This window comes from Patiria miniata, unplaced genomic scaffold, assembly GCF_015706575.1.
Source record: "Patiria miniata isolate m_02_andy unplaced genomic scaffold, ASM1570657v1 HiC_scaffold_5, whole genome shotgun sequence".
Lineage (NCBI taxonomy): Eukaryota > Metazoa > Echinodermata > Asteroidea > Valvatida > Asterinidae > Patiria > Patiria miniata.
Window position 1 is genome coordinate 7721856 of NW_024037072.1, and position 24537 is coordinate 7746392.

The window sequence follows — 24537 nt, forward strand, 5'->3', positions numbered from 1 at the left end:
ATCTTTCTAAGGCATTTGATACAATAAATCATGATATTCTAATTAATAAACTACAAACATATGGTGTCAGAGGTACTGCACTCGAGTGGTTTAAAGATTACTTGAGAAATAGGAAACAATTTGTTGTCTGGCAAAATAAAAAGTCCAATTACAAACCAATCACATGTGGTGTACCTCAGGGCTCAATCCTAGGACCTATCTTATTTCTTATTTATATTAATGATATTTGTAATTCTACTCGACTTCTGACGTTCATCTTATTTGCAGATGATACAAATATATTTTACAGTAGTAAACATTTGAATGATGCTGTTGACATAATGAACAATGAGCTTACTAATGTATTTGAGTGGTTTGTATGTAATAAATTATCTTTGAATTTTAAGAAAACACATACGATGGTTTTTACAAATCGAATTGTAGATAAAAGTATTCAGATTCGTTTTAACAATCATCATATTGAAAAGGTTGATTCCTGTAAGTTTTTGGGGGTCATTATTGATGATAAGTTAACGTGGAAAAATCATTGTCAGAAAGTCCTTACACTTATATCTCGCAACCTTGGTATTCTTAGAAAACTTAGATATTTTGTCCCATCCCGTGTTCTATTTTCAATTTATAATACGTTATCCTTGCCTCATCTTCAATATGGTATACTTGCCTGGGGAAATACTCATAAAACCTACCTTGATAAATTGCTCGTTTTACAGAAGAAATCTTTAAGACTGATTAATGGTTCTAGTTTTAAGGATCACTCTGCCCCGCTATTTGTTAAGTTCAACACCTTATCTGTATATGATCTTTATAAATATAAATTGTGTGCTCTGATGTATAATTTTGAAAAAAACATACTGCCTTTGAATATTAAATCGTTTTTTGTAATGAACACAGATATTCATCATTACGACACAAGATCGTCAAATAAGCTTCATCTTAATAAAGTTAGAACATCTCTACACCTCTCAACTGTACGACACCAGGGGCCCCTCCTTTGGAATAAAATTCGATCTCTCTGCCCAATGACCTCAATTAGAGCATGTAAATTGTATTATAAAAAACTACTTCTCTCTACGGTTAATGTCAATGGTGATTAAGAGCAAAATTATTACTTTATTGCCAAGTAAAATTATTAACAACACATGTTAAGTCAAGGATGGTAAATTTCCCTCAAGTAAATTATTCTTTTTTTTTGTAAAGTTTTGCATGAGCTCGTGAATTTAATGTAATGTAATCACATATTATTGATATATCCTATGATTATTCATGAATTGTATAACTACATGTATTCTTTGTGAAGGGGGCAGACCTAGTACAAGCTTCGGCTTCTTGTCTGGCCTCCCCATACTATTATTTCAAAGTTTCGTTAAAATGTTTACCTGATGTATATTATTCAACTGAATTACCTAATAGTATGGAAATAAACCTGAAACCTGAAACCTGAAACCTATTAATGAAACATTGCATGTTTAACTAAATTCCTTAATTTCCTATTAAATTTTCAATAACTAGGAAAACCAGTCAGTATATTTTGACTACATGTAGAGGGACCACTTACAATACTGGCTAACTTCGCTGGGCCCCCACCCCCCGGCCCCCGCTCAATGCTGTCTCTCATTGCGCGGTCTGTGCTCCATCTCAGCTGGAGAGAACAACATTGACCGGGGGAGCGGGGAGTGGGTGACCGTGGGAGGCTAAGGTCATTTCCAGGTGTCCCAACCATTTTGGCCGGGATTGAATAGCTCATTTAAAGCCATTGATTGAATCACCTCTGCGCTTGCAGCATGATTTTTTTTATGATTGTATAACCAAATGATGAAGTTAATTAATGACGCACATTTCAAACATGCAAATAACAAGCGATATAGGTTTCAACCACGCGAGGCTTGAAATCAATTTGATAAGTAACAAGTCCATCAGATAGGGTATAGCGCCGGAAACCTTACGGTATATCAGGCTTTAGTATGTTTTTCATACGAGTCAATAATTCCAACAAAAGTCTGTGAATGTGACATGTTTTAATCTAAGGCCAAGCTGAATCGATAAAGCTCAAATATATGGGGTGCTCCAATCGGAGCTAGTAATCAACAGAAAATGATTTCACTGGTTCGTTCATTGGCACGCTTCCTTGTGGTTTATTCAAGAATTTTAAGTAAAATGTCTGAAGTAATCAGAAAGTCTTTAAACACGTTTCGTGTTGTTTAAATAACTTCACACTGAACAATTAATTCTTTACATTCCTCTATTTAAAAAAAAAAACCCAGAAGCAGCAACTAAATAATTCTGAAAACGAATAGGACTGCTGCAAACTGCTTTCTGACTGGATTTACCTGAAATATAACAGTCTGAAAAAGTAATGCGGCAAGAGGATGCTGAAGTTCTTTTTCAAAGGCAAAATGACGGAGGTACAAGAAACAAACGTGGGGATTTACAAGCAAGCAGGGTTGGGAGGAGAAATACACAAGTGATTATTTGGGTGGGGCACTAGTAGGTGAACATCACAGAGGATGGGGTGGGAGGACTAACAAAGGGTTACATCTCTATAGTCCGACGTCCCATTGGTCCGACGTCGCATTGGTCCGTCCCATTGGTCCGTCCCATTGGTCCGATGCCCCATTGGTCCGACGTCGCATTGGTCCGACGTCCCATTGGTCCGACGCCCCATTGGTCCGATGAAACATACTGCGTATTTCTACTACTGGTTCATGTTGACAGACCCTAACCCTAACCCTAATTCTAACCCTTACCCTAGCCCTAACCCTAATCCTTTGAGGCGTCGGACTAATGTGACTTCGGACCAATGTGACTTCGGACCAATGTGACTTCGGACCAATGGGACGTCGGACCAATGGGACGTCAGACCAATGGGACTTCGGACCAATGGAACGTCGGACCAATGGGACGTCAGACCAATGGGACGTTTATACCAATGGAACGTATAGAGCAATGGGCCGTCGGACCAATGGGACATCGGACCATGGGACTTCGGACCAATGGGGCTTCGGACCAATGGGGCTTGGACCAATGGTACTTCGGACTATAGAGACGTCCCCGGGTGGGGTTGCCCCCCCCCATCAAAAATTGGATACGCCTTTATCATCAAATGATCATTTCTATCATATTTTGCACCAATCTGCCTGACTGACTAAATGGAGATGAAAGGGAAGGAGTGGACATCATCCCAACAATAGATACTAGAGTGTGATGGTGGGTTCATTATTCTGTCATGCATGAGATATCTACAGCTGTATAGTCACAATTGTTTTCAAGGATATATAGAAATGATATGATATCTCCGGATAAAACATGTGCAATAATATTTTGTCACAGCTCAAAAGTCTATAAAAGGGCTTGTATACTTCTGGAACTGCTGATGTTCTCTTCTGGTAGACCTGTAAAGTCGGTACACAATGAATACATTGATTCTTTTGGTGTTGGTTGGCGTGGCTGCAGCTGATTTTGCGCCGCTGCTGAGAGTTGATGACAGCCCCAAAGGCCGTTACCTCATCAAATTCAAGTAATTACGAGACTCTACAAATGTATTTTAAATTATTGGGTTACGATATTTGCTATTTAATTATTTGTTCTTCTTATCTGTGTGTTTCATTCCAGGGATGATGTGGATGTGGACACTGTTGCCGATGGCATCCAGAGCCATGTGCAGCAGCAGCGTTTGGGCCAGTCAAAGATCTCTCATCGCTACCACCACGTCTTGAAGGGCATGGCTGCAGAGCTATCCGACGAAGCCCTGGAATACGTAAGATTTTCTCAGAGTCTCTTGTGAACCCTGTTACACCCTTTTTAAAATTTATCAATTGTTTCTTTGTTGTAATTCATTTTCAAATTTGTTATTAGACTATAGGAGAATAGTTGAATGTTCTTGGTTGACTACTGGTTTTGTTTGACTATTTTATTACACAGGGGAATTTAAGCATGATGCTTAGGTTGGTAAAAAAAAAACTTGATTACAAAATGGGACCTTCGTCGAACAGTTGTAACTTAATCAATTTATGAAGTTTTCATAATTTTCATCGGGCATTCTCAAGAAGGTCCAAACCCAAGAGGTAGGTCTAAAAGAGCTGTGCAAAACAAGAATGTTAATCATTGAACTTGTGTTTGTTTGTCTTTCAAATTTAAGATAAATCGAGAATGGTGTTTTCGTTTTTAACTGCTGACTATTAAAACCCTTCAAACAGTTGGTATTCTATAAATTTATTACTTCCTGAACTAACAAACTTTCTCAAAAATTTTGCGGATAGATTCGAACCTTGGATGAGGTTGAGTACGTGTCTGAGGACGGTGTGGCACACGCAACAGCCCAACCCTGGGGCTTGGACCGCATTGGACAGAGAAACCTACCCCTTGATGGCTCCTTCTCAACAAACTCCGCCTATAGTAAGTAAAGAAGAAGGTCCTGATTCGGTCCTGATTGCTAGACCTTTAATCTGTCTTTTCATACATGCATGGTAATTGTATTGATTCGGCTAAAGGTTACACAAAACTGCCCAACCCAAACTGATCTTGTGCAGTCATCTTCTCATAAACACATACATTTTACAGTACTAGAATACAGCACATGCAGTGATATCAGTGAAACTTAGAAGTATGTTGGGTGAGTCAAAAATTGAGTCCCTTATTCGTGCTTGTCTCCCAGAAAAACGGGAAAGGTTACCAAGGTTATTTTTCAGCCAACAACCTGCCTGGGTATTGATCACGCTTGGCCAAATTTTCACTGATATTCAGCCATGCATGAATAGGATACAGGCCTTTCTTTGCGACTACCCGAAAACATAGTCAACACAATGTTCAGAATAGGCCTCTTGCTGTCATCACAATGGCAAGAGTGGGCCTCTGGACAATGAAGGAAATAAAAGTAACAACAGAAAAGGATATGAATGAAATGGAATTTTATTGAATCTGAATTACAGATAAGATTCACATTTTAATTGTCCCCTCTTTTTGCTGCATGCCTATACGCATCGAACAAGTCTATGGTCGTTTGTCATTTCAAAATAACCGAACTGCTGATATAAACCTTATGTTTATAGATTCTAAGCAAAACACATCATAACAGATTTGCTGTCTTAATTATTCTGCTTACATCAGCAATTAAACCAATAACGTTTTGTCTTTCAGAACAGGGAGCTGGGGTTCGTATCTATGTTCTGGACACCGGTGTTCGGTCAACACACAATGACTTCGGAGGCCGGGCTACGGCGGCATATGATGCATATGGTGGCAATGTGAGTTTTTAGCTGCCTACAGCAGCTCAACAAATCGTCGTGTCTCTCCGTTAGTTAGTTCATGGTTAGTTAGTAACAAACGTTCCAGTGACAGCCTTGCACGGGTATAAATCAACTCGTCCCTCAGGCCTTGGCAATGGGTATATGTCAACTCCTGCCTCAGGCCCATGCCCTCTTTTGTGTCACTTTGATTGGTCTCCAAAGAGGACAGAGTTGCATTATCGAGGTTTATTTCGTATTGGCTGGTACTGCATACGAATCGGGTGTTCCACCAACCATGGAGCTGTAAAAAGCTCCATGCACCAACTGACGGTCCAACATGCATGATGGGCAAGCCTTTATTTTAATTGACAGTCACAACCAAGTAAGTAATTGTGCCTTATAAGAACAGACCTTTACACTTACATGTACAGTACTTATGGGCTATAGCAGGTCCGACAGTTGGCCTGCAGCTTCCGAGAAACCAAAATAATACTGTGCTTCAGATTTGTCAAAATACATGTATATAGACTTGATGGTGACATTTGTCTTTCTGGGGTTGGACATTAAAGCACTATATAGCCTCAGGATTTGGTGCGTTTGTTTATGGTGTAAATCGAGGACACACACGTGCAACATCATAGATGAATTGAGGACAGGAACCAAATCGAGGACGACCTCGAAACGTGTACAAAACCAATGAGAGCTGTTGCAAAAAAAGTTAAGAGTATAAACAAAGGAAAGTGAAGAGGAACAATAGGAAATCCTCGATTTATACCATAAACAAACGTACGTGTGTGTGTGTGGGGGGGGGGGGGGTACAATCTTAATAACTCTACCCTGAATATGTCCCAAATGTCATTCTTCCATCTTTGTTTTAGGGTCAAGATTGCCAGGGCCATGGAACCCACTGCGCTGGCATTGCGGCAGGCAGTTATTATGGAGTAGCCAAAAAGGCAACCATCATGGGAGTGAAGGTTTTAGGAACACCAGCGTGCACTGGTTCTGGATCCTACTCTGCAATCGTCGCTGGTAGGCTGTTAAGGAAATTTTTATATTTTCGCTGGTCCCAGAGGGCCACCGACTAGTCTGGTACCCTCTTTGTACCTATCTCACCGACAGACAAACAGACCGACTGACTGACTGACTGACTGACTGCTACTTGTGACTCGAGCAGTGCTATTACAATACCCTGTAATGCCGATGAATGGGCGCAATCTTATTTACAAGTAACCCTCTCGCATTAACAAGATTGTGCACCTTCTCGAGATGGAAAACTATCCCTCGAAAGCACAAATACCCCTCCCGCAATAACAAAAATGTGCCCCTCTCGAGATGGAAAATTGGAAATAAAAACAATATACTGCTCTTCACGCGAATAAGATGGTCACTGAATTGGCCATCAAAAGCAACAGTGCCCCTCTCGCGATAAAAAAAGGCCTCTCTACATAACTAGGTAAAAGAAACACAAAGAGCAAGATGGACAACGTATTCATAATTTGTTCCTCGTCATATAGGTTTATAGCGAAATGAACGGGACCATATTCTTTTCCTCCACTTTCACACCAGCGGAAGGTACCTGTTTTTGAAGCAAGTGCCCTTTTCGGTGTTGCCCCCCCCCCCCAGTTTGAACAGCGTTCCACCGCCCTGAAGACTCATAAATATCAAATCAATGAAAAGATACCTTTTTGTACCTCAGCAGGAGCGACATCGTCTCTGTGGCTTTGTCAACTTGGACCATCACGTGACCTCTCATATGACCATGCTTGGTCACAAGAGGCGGTCGTACACCTTGATTTGATATGCACAGTCCATATAGCCTAACTTGTCATCACTTTTTAAAGCAATGCCATGATTGTTCTGCAATTTCGTATTCTTCCCCCTCTTTTTTTATCCAAATTCCTCCTGTAGGATTGGACTACGTCGTTAACTACGGACAGAAACCGGGTGTCGTATCAATGTCATTGGGAGGCCCGAAATCAACTTATATGGAGAATGCGCTCAAAAACGTAGTTTCTAACGGTTACCCGGTGGTCGTAGCGGCCGGTAACGACAATTCGAACGCCTGTTATACATCTCCAGCATGGCTATCTGAGGTATTGATGAGATGAACTTCTGCCTGTTAAAAGATTTAATATAATTCCATAAAAATTCACGGATGAAACTTAATCACACAACCGAGCATTTTCGAGAAAATATGCCCAATATTTTGGGCTACAAAAACACACGTGTACCATAACGACATTTATGAAGCACCTTAAAACGTTCCTGTTTCCAGATGTTTTCTGATTTGTTTGTCATCCTTTGTTGCCGATTGCAATGATCTAGATGGAATTGCGCGATACCAATCAATTATTATTACACCTGTTTATGGTACCTTAACAATACATTTTTTCGTCATAAATTATACCTTAGGGAGACACCGGACATTAGGGAGACATTTCAATGTCTCCCTAATGTCACAGCTCCTATTTAGAGGAAAAATTTGATCGTCAAAGCTATTTTCGAGATATACAATTTGGGTCCTGAAAATTGGAGCCGTTTGAACGCTAATGTTCTTGATGTCAGTCAAACATGTTTCTTTTGAAAACTGTTTTTTTTCAAACGCGTGTGCGCTAAACATAAAGGATGGCCACGTGTATAATCTGATGAAGTAGCTTGGGACCTGATCATTATATCACAGTAAATTATCACGTACGGCTTATGCGGTGCCACTTTATTTCTACAGTTTGGTTCAAGATTTGGTGCTTGAAATATGTGATCACTTATCATCCTATAAATTACAGAAATTAACCATCCCTGAACCAGCAACTCATATATTCCAATGCTGAAAGTTTACCCAGTCTTAATTTGTGCTTCTGTGGCATCACAGTATGAGTGATTCAAATTGGGTCGAGCAAGAACGAGACTCGACTTGACTTGACTCAAATTTGTTACATAATTACTCGAATTGAGATCGAGTCAGTACCTTGAAGAATGACTCAAGCGACTCAAATCACAAAATTTCAGTATCCTTAAAATGCAAATATGTTAACATTTTTTTGCAATACTTCTGCCGGTACAAAACTCTAAATGAATATTTGAATCCTTTTTTTCCTACGACAGGCGATCACAGTGGGTTCCACGGACACATATGACTACCGATCATCCTTTTCAAACTACGGATCATGTGTGGACATCTTTGCTCCCGGGTCCAACATCCAAAGTGACTATTACACATCTGACTCTGCCACCGTAGTAATGTCTGGAACCTCCATGGCATGTCCAGCCGTTGCAGGTAGGCACCTCAACCACAGATCTGTCATTGTTTCTCAACTCTATTTGTTAGTTTTCTTACCAAATCAGTGTTTGCTCAAATTTTGTCCCCAAATTTTGCCCCACATTTTGTTCGGTCATTTTTTTTAGTAAAAACTGTTCTTTAGCTTTTCTTCACTCTTTTCTACCCTTTTTGTTCTGTAATTTCTTCACATTGTCTTCTCTTTACTGAGACCCATGGGAGATCAGTGGATTCCACTGAATGGGCTACCCAGTTAAAATAAGAAATAAATAAATAATAAATAAATACTTTGTAATAATGATTTGATATTTTTGTTTTGTTTTGTATCACAGGCATTTCGGCTCTCTACTTGGCCCAGTCTTCCGGTTTGTCACCGAGCCAGATTAAGAGCAAACTGACGTCCGAAGCGACCTCCAATGTAATATACTATGTTGGAAGTGGCAGTCCCAATCTCCTTGCTTACGTTTCGCCATAGTCATTCCTTACCGCAGTATTGCCAGGTTATTGACAAGCGAAGATAGACATATAAACTCCGGTCAAACATGTTAAAATAATTGTCTTAAAATTTGGACTGATTTCTACTGGACTTACAGTGCAAACTGAAAGGCTTGTTTTAAACGTCTGCGGAGATCAAATTAGCCACAGCTAATCGGGGTAATTTCATGTAAGTTAAACTAGGAAACAGATTATTTAAAGTGACGATATCACGTTTATTTTGAAATAAATTTCAAATGAACCACACAGGGAAACTGACTGTGAATTATAACCCTTGTATAGCATTTGCAAATTTTGATCCCCGTTTGATTTGTCCCACTGGTCTGTATCATGACTTTGGGCGTGATCCCTGGCTGTGTACTAGTTTATGGCTTCTGACTAGCACCCCTTAACAAACATATTGACTAATTGGGGAACCGCCAACATAGGGCTGGATAGCTCGGTTGGTAACTGCACCGGAACGGTTAAATCTGGAGGTCGCATGATCAAGCCCCGCTCCAGTCAATTTCTTTGTTCAACTTTTCAATTATTTTGAAAAAGAAAAATCGTCTTGTCTTTTGTTTGAGTCAGATGGGGTAAATTTTCACACGACAAAGTGACTGGTTATTGTAATTCCACACAGTTTCAAATGGGTTTTGAAATTGAAATTAAAACAGCGTGTCCGATATTAAACTAGAGATTTTCAACCATTTAATTTCAAGAGTTCATCCTTAATATTGCCAATAGTAATGTAGTAATGGCTATGGATCTGTGTTATCACGGTGCAATAAAAATAAATGGTACAATCCTCTGAAATCAAAGTGCAGTCCTTTGACTTTTTAAATTAGTTCCGGACAATTTTCACAATTGGTGTCGGGGCAGAGCAGTTGTGCATGGTGCACCTGTGCTGTGTACTAATGTTCTATTGCGAAGTCTCTGGTAATGACGGTCAAATACAAATGTAATGCAACAGACCTTTGCTGTCGTCCGAGCGGTTTATTATTTACATGTATTTGAAGTCATATCCCCTTGGAATCAGCACCGGTCTGTCATTGGCCAGCGTGGCGACAGTATGCAGATTCCAGTCTCCCTGCTTTAATAGTGCAGAGCAATTATCACTTACACTATTTGAATACACCAGCGAGAGAGAGACACGGAACGCGTCTGTATATAGTTTCAGTTCCAAACCAGTTCTCCGTTTATTTAACTCAACATACATGACTAGCACCAACTAGCACCATCTCACTTTGAATAAATTGTCCTAAACCCGCCCCTGTCATTGTGATTGGATTGTTTGATCCTTACCTTATCCCTGATTGGCTGCAAGTTTCGTGGAGCGTGGTCACTGCACGGTCGAGTCACAAGAGGGCGCACTCATTTTCCACCTGTAGTAAATGCATGGGTACGACTGCAGGTCGTCACAGTAATCATGGAACTTTTTCGGCCTGGCTCTTTTGTTTAGGGCCCTGACCCCCTCCCGTTTCCACCAATGCGTGTTTCGTTACAGTCTGCTGCCCCCATCCCATCCCTCCCCACCCCATAGTTACATTTTGGATTCGTTGCCCATAGCTTTTTTGATGTTGTTGTTTTTTTAATCCACAAAATAAGTTATTTGTTTTTGCAAATAAAATTTGCTGCCATCTGAAAAACGTCATTTCAGCTCTAGCATGGCTGATTCTCATGTATAGAGTGGGCAAGGGCGGCCCCAGAACCAATTTTTCGTAGCGGGGGGGGGGGGGGGGGCTCGAGTGTTTTTTTTTTTTAAAAGGGAAGGGGATTGAGTGTAATTCGTGCGCTGTTTCCACATTGTAATATTTAAACTAAAACTAGGTATGTTTAGCTACGCAACATTTGATTTATGTCCAGAAAAGGGGGGGGGGTTGGGGGCGGGGGCACGGCCCCCGTTGGGCCCTCCCCCGGATCCGCCAATGTGAGTGGTTTTAATAAGTTATTCACCAATCATCTCTGTTACTGTGTACCTGGTACTCATTCTTTTATTGAAAGAAATGGTCTGCATAAGTGATGAAAACAAATTAGCACGAGTAGGAAAACAGCTAACGTGACTTGTATGCCCTCTTCACTGTATATGTGCGTCCACTGTTTAAACTGCAGAATGTCAGAACAGTGACCAGACATCCAATAAAACGTCACAATCAGTGTTTACTGAAAGACTCCGAGTTTTCTTTTTTTTTTCTTTTTTCAAAGTCTGGGAAAATGCCATGTTTGTATCTTAATTGCTCAGTCGTATCATGTACATGTTAATTTATTAACTTAATTTGTAAACACATTGTTCCGGGTTTTGTACAAGCATGTGCTGGACCCCTCTTATCATTTTTGTTATCCTTCAAATAGATTATATTTACGTGAGGTCCTCAACAACACCAGTTGACAAAGACACCGTGATGGTGTCGCAAGCTCCTGATATGAGTTCTTGTGATCAAAGTCCCAAAAAGGTATCTTTTATTTAATAGATTATATTTAATTATGTTTTGTGATGATTGTGAAAATAATAATTGCCGGTAATGGGGTAATAGGGAGACTTTCCCATAGACTTGTGCACAACAAATTTCCGAATTAAATGTGCACCAGACAGAATATTCCCTTGTCCTTTTTCCACGAATTTCGGTATTTTTACTAATTAGACCACGAGCAACAGATATAACCTAATTTCGACGGCAAAAGTTTGCCTCTAAAGGGGGGCTGCGCCAATAGAGGTGTCTCCCTATAAAGCCCGTGTCTCCCTACTATCGAAATTTCTACGCTAACGTGTCTCCCTAATAGTACATTTGTAGGAATAAACCACAATCCATATCACATAATAGGTTATACCATCAGAGCAACAAAAAAGTCATTTGCAATATTGTATAATTTTGGAAAAAAGATAACGGGTTATATCCCAGCAATGTGTGCAAAATTAATTTTGGTCAGACATGTCATGTGTCAAGGGGGGGGGGGGGGGCTCCCACCAACCACTCCCTAAATTCAAGAAGGGGTGATGTGAATTTGAAGGTATCACTATGTCTTTTTTGTCCACCTTGTGCTGGTCCCAGAGGGCCAGCTTAGTGCCCTTTTTGTATCTATCTGACTGACGGACTGACTGACACTTGTGACTAAAGCTGGTTGTATGCCCAAGAGAGTAGAGTGAAGAAGCGGGCAGTGCTATTATATAGGATTACTACCTTATTGTCAATGGATGCACTGTAAAAAATTTGCCCGTAATTAGCTAATTTGGTTCTCCAAGTTCTGCAATATTAAAGCATTACGGCTTTGATAGCGCAATGATCAGCACCTAGCGAACCTTGCGTGAGTGCACACGAATCACAGCTTTAAAAACTAGGCGGTTGTGAGGGTTTGAAAGGGGAGGAGTTTTGAAAAGTTACGAATACAAAGCATTGTGAATCCCAGCCTGCGTCAGGGCACCAAGTTTTACGGGAAATTCACGTAGCACGTTCTTTCTTGTGACGGTTCGAGCAATAACGGTAATAAACCGTAAAAAATACGGGAAACGGACAGTGTTTTTACGGGTTTTGTTTACAGTGTGGGCTAAATCCGGTCCATTGTGTAGACCATATGAATCGCAAGACTTCCAGTGAATTGCCATTCTTTATCAGTTGAATAGCATGTTAACAGTTCAATAGAATAGACTTAGACTGGCATGTGTCTAGCTTAGTAAGTAAGATTTGAAACTTTGCATCGCGGTATTGCAAACTAGTGAGGGTTTCGGTATAAACACCATGTGTATAGAATCTCTTTTGGGAAGATGTATGGTACTGAAAAGAACAGGTTGATTGTGATTGTGAAACTCGAAGTGATCAATCACCCCCCTACTCCCAACCAATGAGTATCCTATATACACGGCTACCTAGCCCATTTCCCCGGCAAATGGAGCTCCTGTATATACCCTCTGCCAACCTATACCCTCTGCGGACACAGCTCAGTAAGCACAACCCCCACTCCCCCACCAACAACATCCCAACCACGGCACGCCGCGCCTCAGCGATCAAGCTCCAACCTCCTCATCGCCACGCCCGTTCACAACCTTCAGCATCCACAACTCCATGCCTCGGTAAATCCCTAGCCCTTACCCTAGCCCTATACCTAATCCTTTGAGGCGTCGGACCAATGTGACTTCGGACCAATGTGACGTCGGACCAATGGGACGTCGGACCAATGGGACGTCGGACCAATGGACTTCGGACCAATGGAACGTCGGACCAATGGGACGTCAGACCAATGGGACGCATACCAATGGAACGTACAGAGCAATGGGCCGTCGGACCAATGGGACTTCGGACCATGGGACTTCGGACCATGGGACTTCGGACCAATGGGGCTTCGGACCAATGGGGCTTGGACCAATGGGACGTCGACCAATAGTACTTCGGACTATAGAGACGTCCCCGGGTGGGGTTGCCCCCCCCCCATCAAAAATTGGATACGCCTTTATCATCAAGTGAGCATTTCTATCATATTTTGCACCAATCTGCCTGACTGACTAAATGGAGATGAAAGGGAAGGAGTGGACATCGTCCGAACAATAGATACTAGAGTGTGATGGTGGCAATTCCCAGTTCCTCCCCCCCCCCCCGCTCCGAACCCCCCCCCCCCCATGCCTCTCGTCAAGGAAGTGTTTTTTTAGTATATTTTTTAGTAATTAATCAGATGCCTCCTTTTTTTTAAATTCCCTTTTCGAATTTTGGGGAAAGGTCCTTGGTTCGCCCTTGGTGTCCCCTGACCCTCATAAAATGCTGGACGTGCCCCCCCCCAAAAAAAATAAGGCTACGCCCACTGGTGGCATTGACAGGTTATTGACAATCGGAGGTAGACATTTCAACTCCAATTACATTTTAAAATGTTCTTAAAGTTTTGTTTGATTTTTAATGTAAAGTAGAAGTCTCGTTTTAAACCTCCACATTGGTCAGGGATATTTGGGTACTTTCTTGAATAATTTCTTGTGAGTTAAATTAGGAAACAGACAGACGTTTTGACAGAGTGAACAAAAAAAAGAAGTTATTTAAAATTGTACGAATAAAAAAAATCGTTAAGCAAAAAGTTGAGGTTTAAGTGACTCTGTTCTATTCATTACTGTAAAAGGCACAAAAGAGTGTATTCAGTAATTACAAAATATTATGTCAGATGTAACAGGAACCCCCCCCCCCCCAAAAAAAAAAAAAATCGAACCCCAAATTTATTGAAGGACCCCATAACGTATGGCAAGGTAATTATACAGGGTGAGTAAAAAAAAAAACGAAACCCAAATGTTGGGACCATTATTTTATTGAAGTTCTGCATGTAGCATTTTTTAAAATCTAACATTATGAAAGTCCACTTCTTAAGCTTTTTTTAGTACAAATATCATTCAAATCACTCATGTACTTTTTAAGTTATGGAATTTTAAACGCAACCACCATTTTAAGGTTCTGTCCACGGATCACACAAAAAAAGGTGTGCGTTCTTTCACCAAAACGAAAACAATTCACACACATCCCTATGTGATTTGTTTTGCTGAAAGAACACTGAACTTTGTTGTGATCCGTGGACAGAACCTTAAACGGTGGTTGTGTTTGAAATTCCGTAACTTGAAAAGTACATAAGTGATCTGAATGATTCTTGTACTAAAAGAAAGCGTATGAATTGGGCTTTCATATCTTAGATTTCGAAAGTGCTACATGCAGAACTTCAATAAAACAATAGTCCCAACATTTGGGTTTCTTTTTTTTTACTCACCCTGTAGAGGTTAACTCAAAGTTGGCACAAAAACATAGTTACGGAGGCCAATAAGTTACTGTCACTCCGGAGTATTTCCCAAACCTGTATTTCATAAAAAAAATGGTAGCATTTCAGAACAATGGTAAGATAAAAACATCCAATAACACGTCATAATCGGTGTTTACTGGAAGTTCCCGACTTTTTACCTTTATTTCACAGTCTGGGAAAATGCCATGTTTTTATCTTGATTACCCAATTGTTTATCTTTGAACAAAATTGGTATTCGTTATGCAAGCTTTTTACCCGCTAATAACCAGTAAAAAAAAAATTTTTCCCATATACCTCCATAGACGTCTATAGTTATACATGACTTGAAGCTTTGCATGGCGGATGACCTAAAAACAATAGACAAAAATTGCGGGTAACACCATGTGGAAAGAAATCTCTTCTTGGAAGAAGTGTGGTTCTGAAAAGAACCGGTTGGTTGAGTGTAAAACTCGACGTTTCGGCAGTGTGTTCTGTTCGTCCTCAGAACCACATTTCTTCCAAGAAGAGATTTCTTTCCACACGGTGCATGTCACCCGCTATTTTGTCTATTTTTATGTCTATAGTTTATCCTGTATCCCTGCAAATTAAATTTTAGGGGATATTTGGATAGAGTTTGTCCGATACGATACGAATGCGGGATTTTTTTCTCCGGGTTGTAGGTCATGCACGTACCACCCAATTTATAGCCCCATAAAATGTGGCTCAAATACTGCATGGACTTTGCGTTGTGAGCCATGCAGCTGTGACGTCTGAGGAAATGTTGTTCCTTTATAGCTCCAAAACAGACAGTTCTCATTGCTCCACAATCACTTCTGCAACCCCAAGCAATCTTCCTTTCCCCTAGACCTTCAGATATCCAACAGTATTTGGACAAAAACAATGACTTTCTTATCCATTATTTTTCAAGTCGACGCGCGTTGGAATCAACACATCATCTGGCATAAGCTGGCACGCTTCTCTTCATTTTCATGCTTTTTCCTTCATCATTCCCATCATTTTTACCCCATATTTCAAAAAAGCCATAACCTTGTCCTCATTCCATGACACTCATGCTGCTTTTTAGTATCGCCAGGTATTTGGTGGGTCCAATAAAAGAAAATGGATTTAGTTGTCTCACAGAATACAGAAATTGGCCGCCGAAGTACACTTTTACCAGTTTACTATTGTCATTGCTGTCAACCTCGTTCTTAGGGTGTCGAGCAGTACGCTCACACCACTACCTGCTCTCTCACCCACTAATGGATCATTTCATTCGCATATCCAACATTTCATTGGATACGTATGCAAATGAGAAATAGTTACCCTAATAGTAAACCTAAAATATGCAAATAGCGTCCCATTGGTCCGACGTCGCATTGGTCCGTCCCATTGGTCCGTCCCATTGGTCCGATGCCCCATTGGTCCGACGTCGCATTGGTCCGACGTCCCATTGGTCCGACGCCCCATTGGTCCGATGAAACATACTGCGTATTTCTACTACTGGTTCATGTTGACAGACCCTAACCCTAACCCTAATTCTAACCCTTACCCTAGCCCTAATCCTTTGAGGCGTCGGACTAATGTGACTTCGGACCAATGTGACTTCGGACCAATGTGACTTCGGACCAATGGGACGTCGGACCAATGGGACGTCGGACCAATGGAACGTCAGACCAATGGGACGTCGGACCAATGGGACGTCGGACCAATGGGACTTCGGACCAATGGAACGTCGGACCAATGGGACGTCAGACCAATGGGACGTTTATACCAATGGAACGTATAGAGCAATGGGCCGTCGGACCAATGGGACTTCGGACCATGGGACTTCGGACCAATGGGGCTTCGGACCAATGGGGCTTGGACCAATGGTACTTCGGACTATAGAGACGTCCCCGGGTGGGGTTGCCCCCCCCCCCCATCAAAAATTGGATACGCCTTTATCATCAAATGATCATTTCTATCATATTTTGCACCAATCTGCCTGACTGACTAAATGGAGATGAAAGGGAAGGAGTGGACATCATCCCAACAATAGATACTAGAGTGTGATGGTGGGTTCATTATTCTGTCATGCATGAGATATCTACAGCTGTATAGTCACAATTGTTTTCAAGGATATATAGAAATGACATGATATCTCCGAATAAAACATGTGCAATAATATTTTGTCACAGCTCAAAGGTCTATAAAAGGGCTTGTATACTTCTGGAACTGCTGATGTTCTTTTCTGGTATGCCTGTAAAGTCGGTACACAATGCATACATTGGTTCTTCTAGTGTTGGTTGGCGTGGCTGCAGCTGATTTTGCGCCGCTGCTGAGAGTTGATGACAGCCCCAAAGGCCGTTACCTCATCAAATTCAAGTACATACGAGACTCTACAAATGTATTTTAAATTATTGGGTTACGATATTTGCTATTTAATTATTTGTTCTTTTTCTTATCTGTGTGTTTCATTCCAGGGATGATGTGGATGTGGACACTGTTGCCGATGGCATCCAGAGCCATGTGCAGCAGCAGCGTTTGGGCCAGGCAAAGATCTCTCATCGCTACCACCACGTCTTGAAGGGCATGGCTGCAGAGCTATCCGACGAAGCACTGGAATACGTAAGCTTTTCTCGGGGTCTCTTGTGAACCCTGTCACACCCTTTTTAACATTTATCGATTGTTTCTTTGTTGTAATTCATCTTCAAATTTGTTGTTAAACTATAGGAGAATAGTTGAATGTTCTTGGTTGACTACTGGTTTTGTTTGACTATTTTTTTCACAGGGGAATTTAAGCATGATGCTTAGGTTGTTAAAAAAAAACTTGATTACAAAATGGGACCTTCGTCGAACAGTTGTAACTTAATCAATTTATGAAGTTTTCATAATTTTCATCGGGCATTCTCAAGAAGATCCAAACCCAAGAGGACAACAACTTGTGTTTGTTTGTCTTTCAAATTTAAGATAAACCGAGAATGGTGTTTTCGCTTTTAACTGCTGACTATTATAACCCTTAAAACAGTTGGTATTCTATAAGTTTATTACTTCCTGAACTAACAAACTTTCTCACAAATTATGCGGATAGATTCGAACCTTGGATGAGGTTGAGTACGTGTCTGAGGACGGTGTGGCACACGCAACAGCCCAACCCTGGGGCTTGGACCGCATTGGACAGAGATACCTACCCCTTGATGGCTCCTTCTCAACACACTCCGTCTATAGTAAGTAAAGAAATAGGTCCTGATTCGGTCCTGATTGCTAGACCTTTAATCTGTCTTTTCATACATGCATGGTAATAGTATTGATTCGGCTAAAGATTACACAAAACTGCCCAACCCAAACTGATCTTGTACAGTCATCTTCTCATAAACAAACACACGTAATGGACTATTTACAACACATGCAGTGATATCAGTGAAACTTATAGAAGTATGTTGGTTAATTAAAAAAAATGTCCCTTTGGATTAGTTCTTGTTTCCCAGTAAAACGGGAAAGGTTACCAGGGTTATTTTTCAGCCAACAACCGGCCTGGGTATTGATCACGTTCAGTAAAATTTTCACTGATATTCAGCCATGCATGAATAGGATACAGGCCTTTCTTTGCGACTACCCAAAGCATAGTCAACACAATGTTCAGAATAGGCCTCTTGCTGTCATCACAATGGCAAGAGTGGGCCTCTGGACAATGAAGGAAATAAAAGTAACAACAGAAAAGGATATGAATGAAATGGAATTTTATTGAACTTGAATCTGAATTACAGATAAGATTCACATTTTCATTGTCCCCTCTTTTTGCCGCCTATACGCATCGAACAAGTCATTGGTAGCCTGTCATATCAAAATAACTGAACTGCTGCTATAAAGTATAACCCTATGTTTATAGATTCTAAGCAAAATACATCATAACAGATTTGCTCTCTTAATTATTCTGCTTACATCAGCAATTAAATAAATAACGTTTTGTCTTTCAGACGAGGGAGCTGGGGTTCGTATCTATGTTCTGGACACCGGTATTCGGTCAACACACAGTGACTTCGGAGGCCGGGCTACGGCGGCATTTGATGCATATGGTGGCAATGTGAGTTTTTAGCTGCCTACAGCAGCTCAACAAATCGTCGTGTCTCTCCGTTAGTTAGTTCATGGTTAGTTAGTAACAAACGTTCCAGTGACAGCCTTGCATGGGTATAAATCAACTCGTCCCTCAGGCCTTGGCAATGGGTATATGTCAACTCCTGCTTCAGGCCCATGCCCTCTTTTGTGTCACTTTAATGGGTCGCCAGTGAAGGAGGGCAGAGTTGCATTATCGAGGTTTATTTCATATTGGTGCTGGTACTGCATACGAATCGGGTGTTCCACCAACCATGGAGCTGTAAAAAGCTCCACGCACCAACTGACGGTCCAACATAATGGGAAAGCCTTTATTTTAAATGACAGTCACAACCAAGTAAGTAATTGTGCCTTATGTGAATAGACTTTTACATTTACATGTACAATACTTATGGGCTATAGCAGGTCCGACAGTTGGCCTGCAGCTTCCGAGAAACCAAAATAATACTGTGCTTCTGATTTTTCAACATATACAGACTTGATGGTGATATTTGTCTTTTGGGGGTTGGACCGATTAAAGCACTATAGCCTCAGGATTTGGTGCGTTTGTTTATGGTGTAAATCGAGGACACACACGTGCAACATCATAGATGAATTGAGGACAGGAACCAAATCGAGGACGACCTCGAAACGTGTACAAAACCAATGAGAGCTGTTGCAAAAAAGTTCGAGTATAAACAAAGAAAAGGGAAGAGGAACAATAGGAAATCCTCGATTTATACCATAAACAAACGTACGTGTGTGTGTGTGGTGGGGGGGGGGGGCACAATCTTAATACCTCCACCCTGAATATGTCCCAATGTCATTCTTCCATCTTTGATTTAGGGTCAAGATTGCCAGGGCCATGGAACCCACTGCGCTGGCATTGCGGCAGGCAGTTATTATGGAGTAGCCAAAAGAGCAACCATCATGGGAGTGAAGGTTTTAGGATCACCAGCGTGCACTGGTTATGGATCCTACGCTGCAATCGTCGCTGGTAGGCTGTTAAGGACATTTTTTTTTATATTTTCGCTGGGCCCAGAGGGCCACCGACTAGTCTGGTACCCTCTTTGTACCTATCTCACCGACAGACAAACAGACCGACTGACTGACTGACTGACTGCTACTTGTGACTCGAGCAGTGCTATTACAATACCCTGTAATGCCGATGAATGGGCGCAATCTTATTTATTAAAGGCTGTGGATGAGTTTCCACTGCAACAGGCAATTAAGAGCTGCAGTCTAAAGAAAAAAACAATCAACTTTCATTTGAACATGGTTTATCAGTTTAAACTGATTGTCCCTTCCCCTTACCCCTTTTTTTATTTTCAAAATTAGAGACATGCAGGGGCGGCGGAACGGGGGGAGCACTGGGTGCCACTCCCCCCCCCCCCCCCCATTTTCCTAGGCCAACAAAAGTGCCCTTCTCGCGGTTATAAATGTGCCCTCGAGATGAAAACAAAGCTGCCCCTCAAACGCACACGTATGAAAGCATATGATCGCGCTACAAATAATATTGTGCTCTCTTGTAATGCAAAACTGACCCTCAAAAACACAAATACCCCTTTCGCATTAACAAGATTGTGCACCTTCTCGAGATGGAAAACTACCCCTCGAAAGCACAAATACCCCTCTCGCAATAACAAAGTTGTGCCCCTCTCGATTTGGAAAATTGGAAATAAAAACCAATATACTGCTCTTCACGCGAATAAGATGGTCACTGAATTGGCCATCAAAAGCAACAGTGCCCCTCTCGCGATAAAAAAGGGTCTCTCTACATAACTAGGTAAAAGAAACACAAAGAGCAAGATGGACAACGTATTCATAATTTGTTCCTCGTCATATAGGTTTATAGCGAAATGAACGGGACCATATTCTTTTCCTCCACTTTCACACCAGCGGAAGGTATACCTTTTTTTGCAGCAAGTGCCCTTTTCGGTGTTGCCCCCCCCCCCCCCCCCCAGTTTGAACAGCGTTCCACCGCCCCTGAAGACTCATAAATATCAAATTAATGAAAAGATACCTTTTTGTACTCAGCATCACGTGGACCATCACGTGACCTCTCATATGACCATACTTGGTCACAAGAGGCGGTCGTACACCTTGATTTGATATGCACAGTCCATATTGCCTAACATGTCATCACTTTTTAAAGCAATGCCATGATTGTTCCGCAATATCGTATTCTTCCCCCTCTTTCTTTATCCAAATTCCTCCTGTAGGATTGGACTACGTCGCTAACTCTGGACAGAAACCGGGTGTCGTATCAATGTCACTGGGAGGCTCGAAATCAACTTATATGGAGACTGCGATCAAAAATGTTGTTTCTAAAGGTTACCCGGTGGTCGTAGCGGCCGGTAACGACAATTATGACGCCTGTTATACATCTCCAGCATGGCTACCTGAGGTATTGATGAGATGAACTTCTGCCTGTTAAAAGATATAATATAATTCCATAAAAATTCACGGATGAAACTTAGCACACAACCGAGCATTTTCGAGAAAATATGCCCAATATTTTGGGCTAAAAAACACACGTGTACCATAACGACATTTAAGAAGCACCTTAAAACGTTCCTGTTTCCAGATGTTTTCTGATTTGTTTGTCATCCTTTGTTGCCGATTGCAATGATCTAGATGGAATTGCGCGATACCAATCAATTATTATTACACCTGTTTATGGTACCTTAAGAATACATTTTGTCGTCATAAATTATACCTTGGAGAGACACCGGACATTAGGGAGACATTTCAATGTCTCCCTAATGTCACAGCTCCTATTTAGAGGAAATATTTTATCGTCAAAACTAGGCTCGATCGATTGCTCGTGCAAGGTCCAAAACATAATAAATATTCCAAAATGCGCGGGGGTTGTAAAATTGGGGTTGGGCGACAATAAATTTTAAACAAGAATTTTACCCCCGTCTATGAGAAAGTCTCCCAGGTGACCCTTTATCGGTGACAGTTATTATTATTAAATACTGCAAAACAGTTGGAAAGATTGTTAACAAATACAATTTAAACATTCACACAACTATTTTCGAGATACAAAATGTGGGTCCTGAAAATTGGACCCGTTTGAACGCTAATGTTCTTGATGTCAGTCAAACATATTTCTTTTCAAACCTTTTTTTTTTTCAAACGCGTGTGCGCTAGACATAAAGGATGGCCACGTGTATAATCTGATGAAGTAGCTTGGGACCTGATCATTATCACAGTAAATTATCACGTACAGTTTATGCGGTGCCACTTTATTTCTACAGTTTGGTTCAAGATTTGGTGCTTGAAATATGTGATCACTTATCATCCTATAAATTACAGAAATTAACCATCCCTGAACCAGCAACTTATATATTCCAATGCTGAAAGTTTACCCAGTCTTAATTTGTGCTTCTGTGGCATCACAGTATGAGTGATTCAACTTGAGTCGAGCAAGAACGAGACTCGACTTGACTTGACTTGACTCAAATTTGTTACATAATTACTCGAATTGAGATCGAGTCAGTACCTTGAAGAATGACTCAAGCGACTCAAATCACAAAATTTCGGTCTCCTTAAAATGCAAATATGTTAAAAAAAAATTGCAATACTTCTGCCGGTACAAAACTCTAAATGAATATTCGAATCCTTTTCCCCTACGACAGGCGATCACAGTGGGTTCCACGGACAAAAAGGACTACCGATCATCCTTTTCAAACTACGGATCATGTGTGGACATCTTTGCTCCCGGGACCAACATCGAAAGTGACTATTACACATCTGACTCTGCCACCTTAGTAATGTCTGGAACCTCCATGGCATGTCCAGCCGTTGCAGGTAGGCACCTCAACCACAGATCTGTCATTGTTTCTCAACTCTATTTGTTAGTTTTCTTACCAAATCAGTGTTTGCTCAAATTTTGTCCCCAAATTTTGCCCCAATTTTTTTAGCTTTTCTTCACTCTTTTCTTCACTCTTTTCTACCCTTTTTGTTCTGTAATTTCTTCACATTGTCTTCTCTTTACTGAGACCCATGCATGGGAGATCAGTGGATTCCACTGAATGCGCTGCCCAGTTAAAATAAGAAATAAATAAATAATAAATAAATACTTTGTAATAATGATTTGATATTGTTTTTGGTATCACAGGCATTTCGGCTCTCTTCTTGGCCCAGACTACCGATTTGTTACCGAGCCAAATTAAGAGCATGCTGACGACCTATGCGACCCCCAGCGTAATATACTATCCTGGAAGTGGCAGTCCCAATCTCCTTGCTTACGTTACGTAATAGTCATTCCAGTACCGCCAGGTTATTGACAAGCGAAGATAGACATATGAACTCCGGTTAAACATGTTAAAATTGTCTTAAAATTTGGATTGATTTCTACTGGACTTACAGTGCAAACTGAAAGGCTTGTTTTAAACGTCTGCAGAGATTAAATTAGCCACAGCTATTCGGGGGTAATTTCATGTAAGTTAAACTAGGAAACAGATTATTTAAAGTGACGATATCACGTTTATTTTGAAATAAATTTCAAATGAACCACACAGGGAAACTGACTGTGAATTATAACCCTTGTATAGCATTTGCAAATTTTGATCCCCGTTTGATTTTTCCCACTGGTCTGTATCATGACTTTGGGCGTGATCCCTGGCTGTGTACTAGTTTATGGCTTCTGACTAGCACCCCTTAACAAACATATAGACTAATTGGGGAACCGCCAACATAGGGCTGGATAGCTCGGTTGGTAAGTGCACAGGAACGGTTAAATCTGGAGGTCGCATGATCCAGTAATGTAGTAATGGCTATGGATCTGTGTTATCACGGTGCAATAAAAATAAATGGTACAATCCTCTGAAATCAAAGTGCAGTCCTTTGACTTTTTTAATTAGTTCCGGACAATTTTCACAATTGGTGTCGGGGCAGAGAAGTTGTGCATGGTGCACCTGTGCTGTGTACTAATGTTCTATTGCGAAGTCTCTGGTAATGACGGTCAAATACAAATGTAATGCAACAGACCTTTGCTGTCGTCCGAGCGGTTTATTATTGACATGTATTTGTAGTCATATCCCCTTGGAATCAGCACCGGTGTGTCATTGGCCAGCGTGGCGACAGTATGCAGATTCCAGTCTCCCTTCTTTAATAGTGCAGAGCAATTATCACTTACACTATGTGAATACACCAGCGAGAGAGAGACACGGAACGCGTCTGTATATAGTTTCAGTTCCAAACCAGTTCTCCGTTTATTTAACTCAACATACACGACTAGCACCAACTAGCACCATCTCACTTTCAATAAATTGTCCTAAACCCGCCCCTTTCATTGTGATTGGATTGTTTGATCCTTACCTTATCCCTGATTGGCTGCAAGTTTCGTGGAGCGTGGTCACTGCACGGTCGAGTCACAAGAGGGCGCACTCATTTTCCACCTGTAGTAAATGCATGGGTACGACTGCAGGTCGTCACAGTAATCATGGAACTTTTTCGGCCTGGCTCTTTTGTTTAGGGCCCTGACCCCCTCCCGTTTCCACCAATGCGTGTTTCGGTACAGTCTGCTGCCCCCATCCCATCCCTCCCCACCCCACAGTTACATTTTGGATTCGTTGCCCATAGCTTTTTTGATGTTGTTGTTTTTTTAATCCACAAAATAAGTTATTTGTTTTCCAAATAAAATTTGCTGCCATCTGAAAAACGTCATTTCAGCTCTAGCATGGCTGATTCTCATTGATGGGGTGGGCAAGGGCGGCCCCAGAACCATTTTTTCGTAGCGGGGGGGGGGGG

At 41.2% G+C, this 24537-nt stretch overlaps 2 protein-coding genes across 2 annotated transcripts; both read left to right on the top strand.

Annotated features, from left to right (window-relative positions):
• Positions 1-3377: 3377 nt before the first annotated feature.
• LOC119742132 (aqualysin-1-like) lies at positions 3378-23621 on the top strand. Its single transcript, XM_038218164.1, has 9 exons — positions 3378-3514; positions 3610-3754; positions 4257-4392; positions 5134-5240; positions 6101-6251; positions 7131-7315; positions 8325-8496; positions 8829-8996; positions 23065-23621. The coding sequence occupies exons 1-8, from the start codon at positions 3408-3410 to the stop codon at positions 8969-8971; spliced, it is 1146 nt and encodes a 381-aa protein (XP_038074092.1). The 5' UTR covers positions 3378-3407; the 3' UTR covers positions 8972-8996; positions 23065-23621.
• LOC119742133 (aqualysin-1-like) lies at positions 16939-23621 on the top strand. The gene is made up of 8 exons (XM_038218165.1): positions 16939-17070; positions 17169-17313; positions 17777-17912; positions 18663-18769; positions 19624-19774; positions 21000-21184; positions 22422-22593; positions 22904-23621. Exons 1-8 carry the CDS (start codon positions 16964-16966, stop codon positions 23041-23043), a joined length of 1143 nt encoding a protein of 380 aa, XP_038074093.1. The 5' UTR covers positions 16939-16963; the 3' UTR covers positions 23044-23621.
• Positions 23622-24537: the final 916 nt, after the last annotated feature.

What these genes read in the sequence shown, in the direction of transcription:
- LOC119742132 (XM_038218164.1), top strand. Translation starts at nt 3,408, where the DNA reads ATGAATACATTGATTCTTTTGGTGTTGGTTGGCGTGGCTGCAGCTGAT. An exon ending in ATGATGCATATGGTGGCAAT is followed by an intron (nt 5,241 to 6,100) that starts GTGAGTTTTTAG and finishes TCTTTGTTTTAG; the next exon opens with GGTCAAGATTGCCAGGGCCA. An exon ending in CTCCAGCATGGCTATCTGAG is followed by an intron (nt 7,316 to 8,324) that starts GTATTGATGAGA and finishes TTCCTACGACAG; the next exon opens with GCGATCACAGTGGGTTCCAC.
- LOC119742133 (XM_038218165.1), top strand. Translation starts at nt 16,964, where the DNA reads ATGCATACATTGGTTCTTCTAGTGTTGGTTGGCGTGGCTGCAGCTGAT. An exon ending in CTCAACACACTCCGTCTATA is followed by an intron (nt 17,913 to 18,662) that starts GTAAGTAAAGAA and finishes TTTGTCTTTCAG; the next exon opens with ACGAGGGAGCTGGGGTTCGT. An exon ending in TTGATGCATATGGTGGCAAT is followed by an intron (nt 18,770 to 19,623) that starts GTGAGTTTTTAG and finishes TCTTTGATTTAG; the next exon opens with GGTCAAGATTGCCAGGGCCA.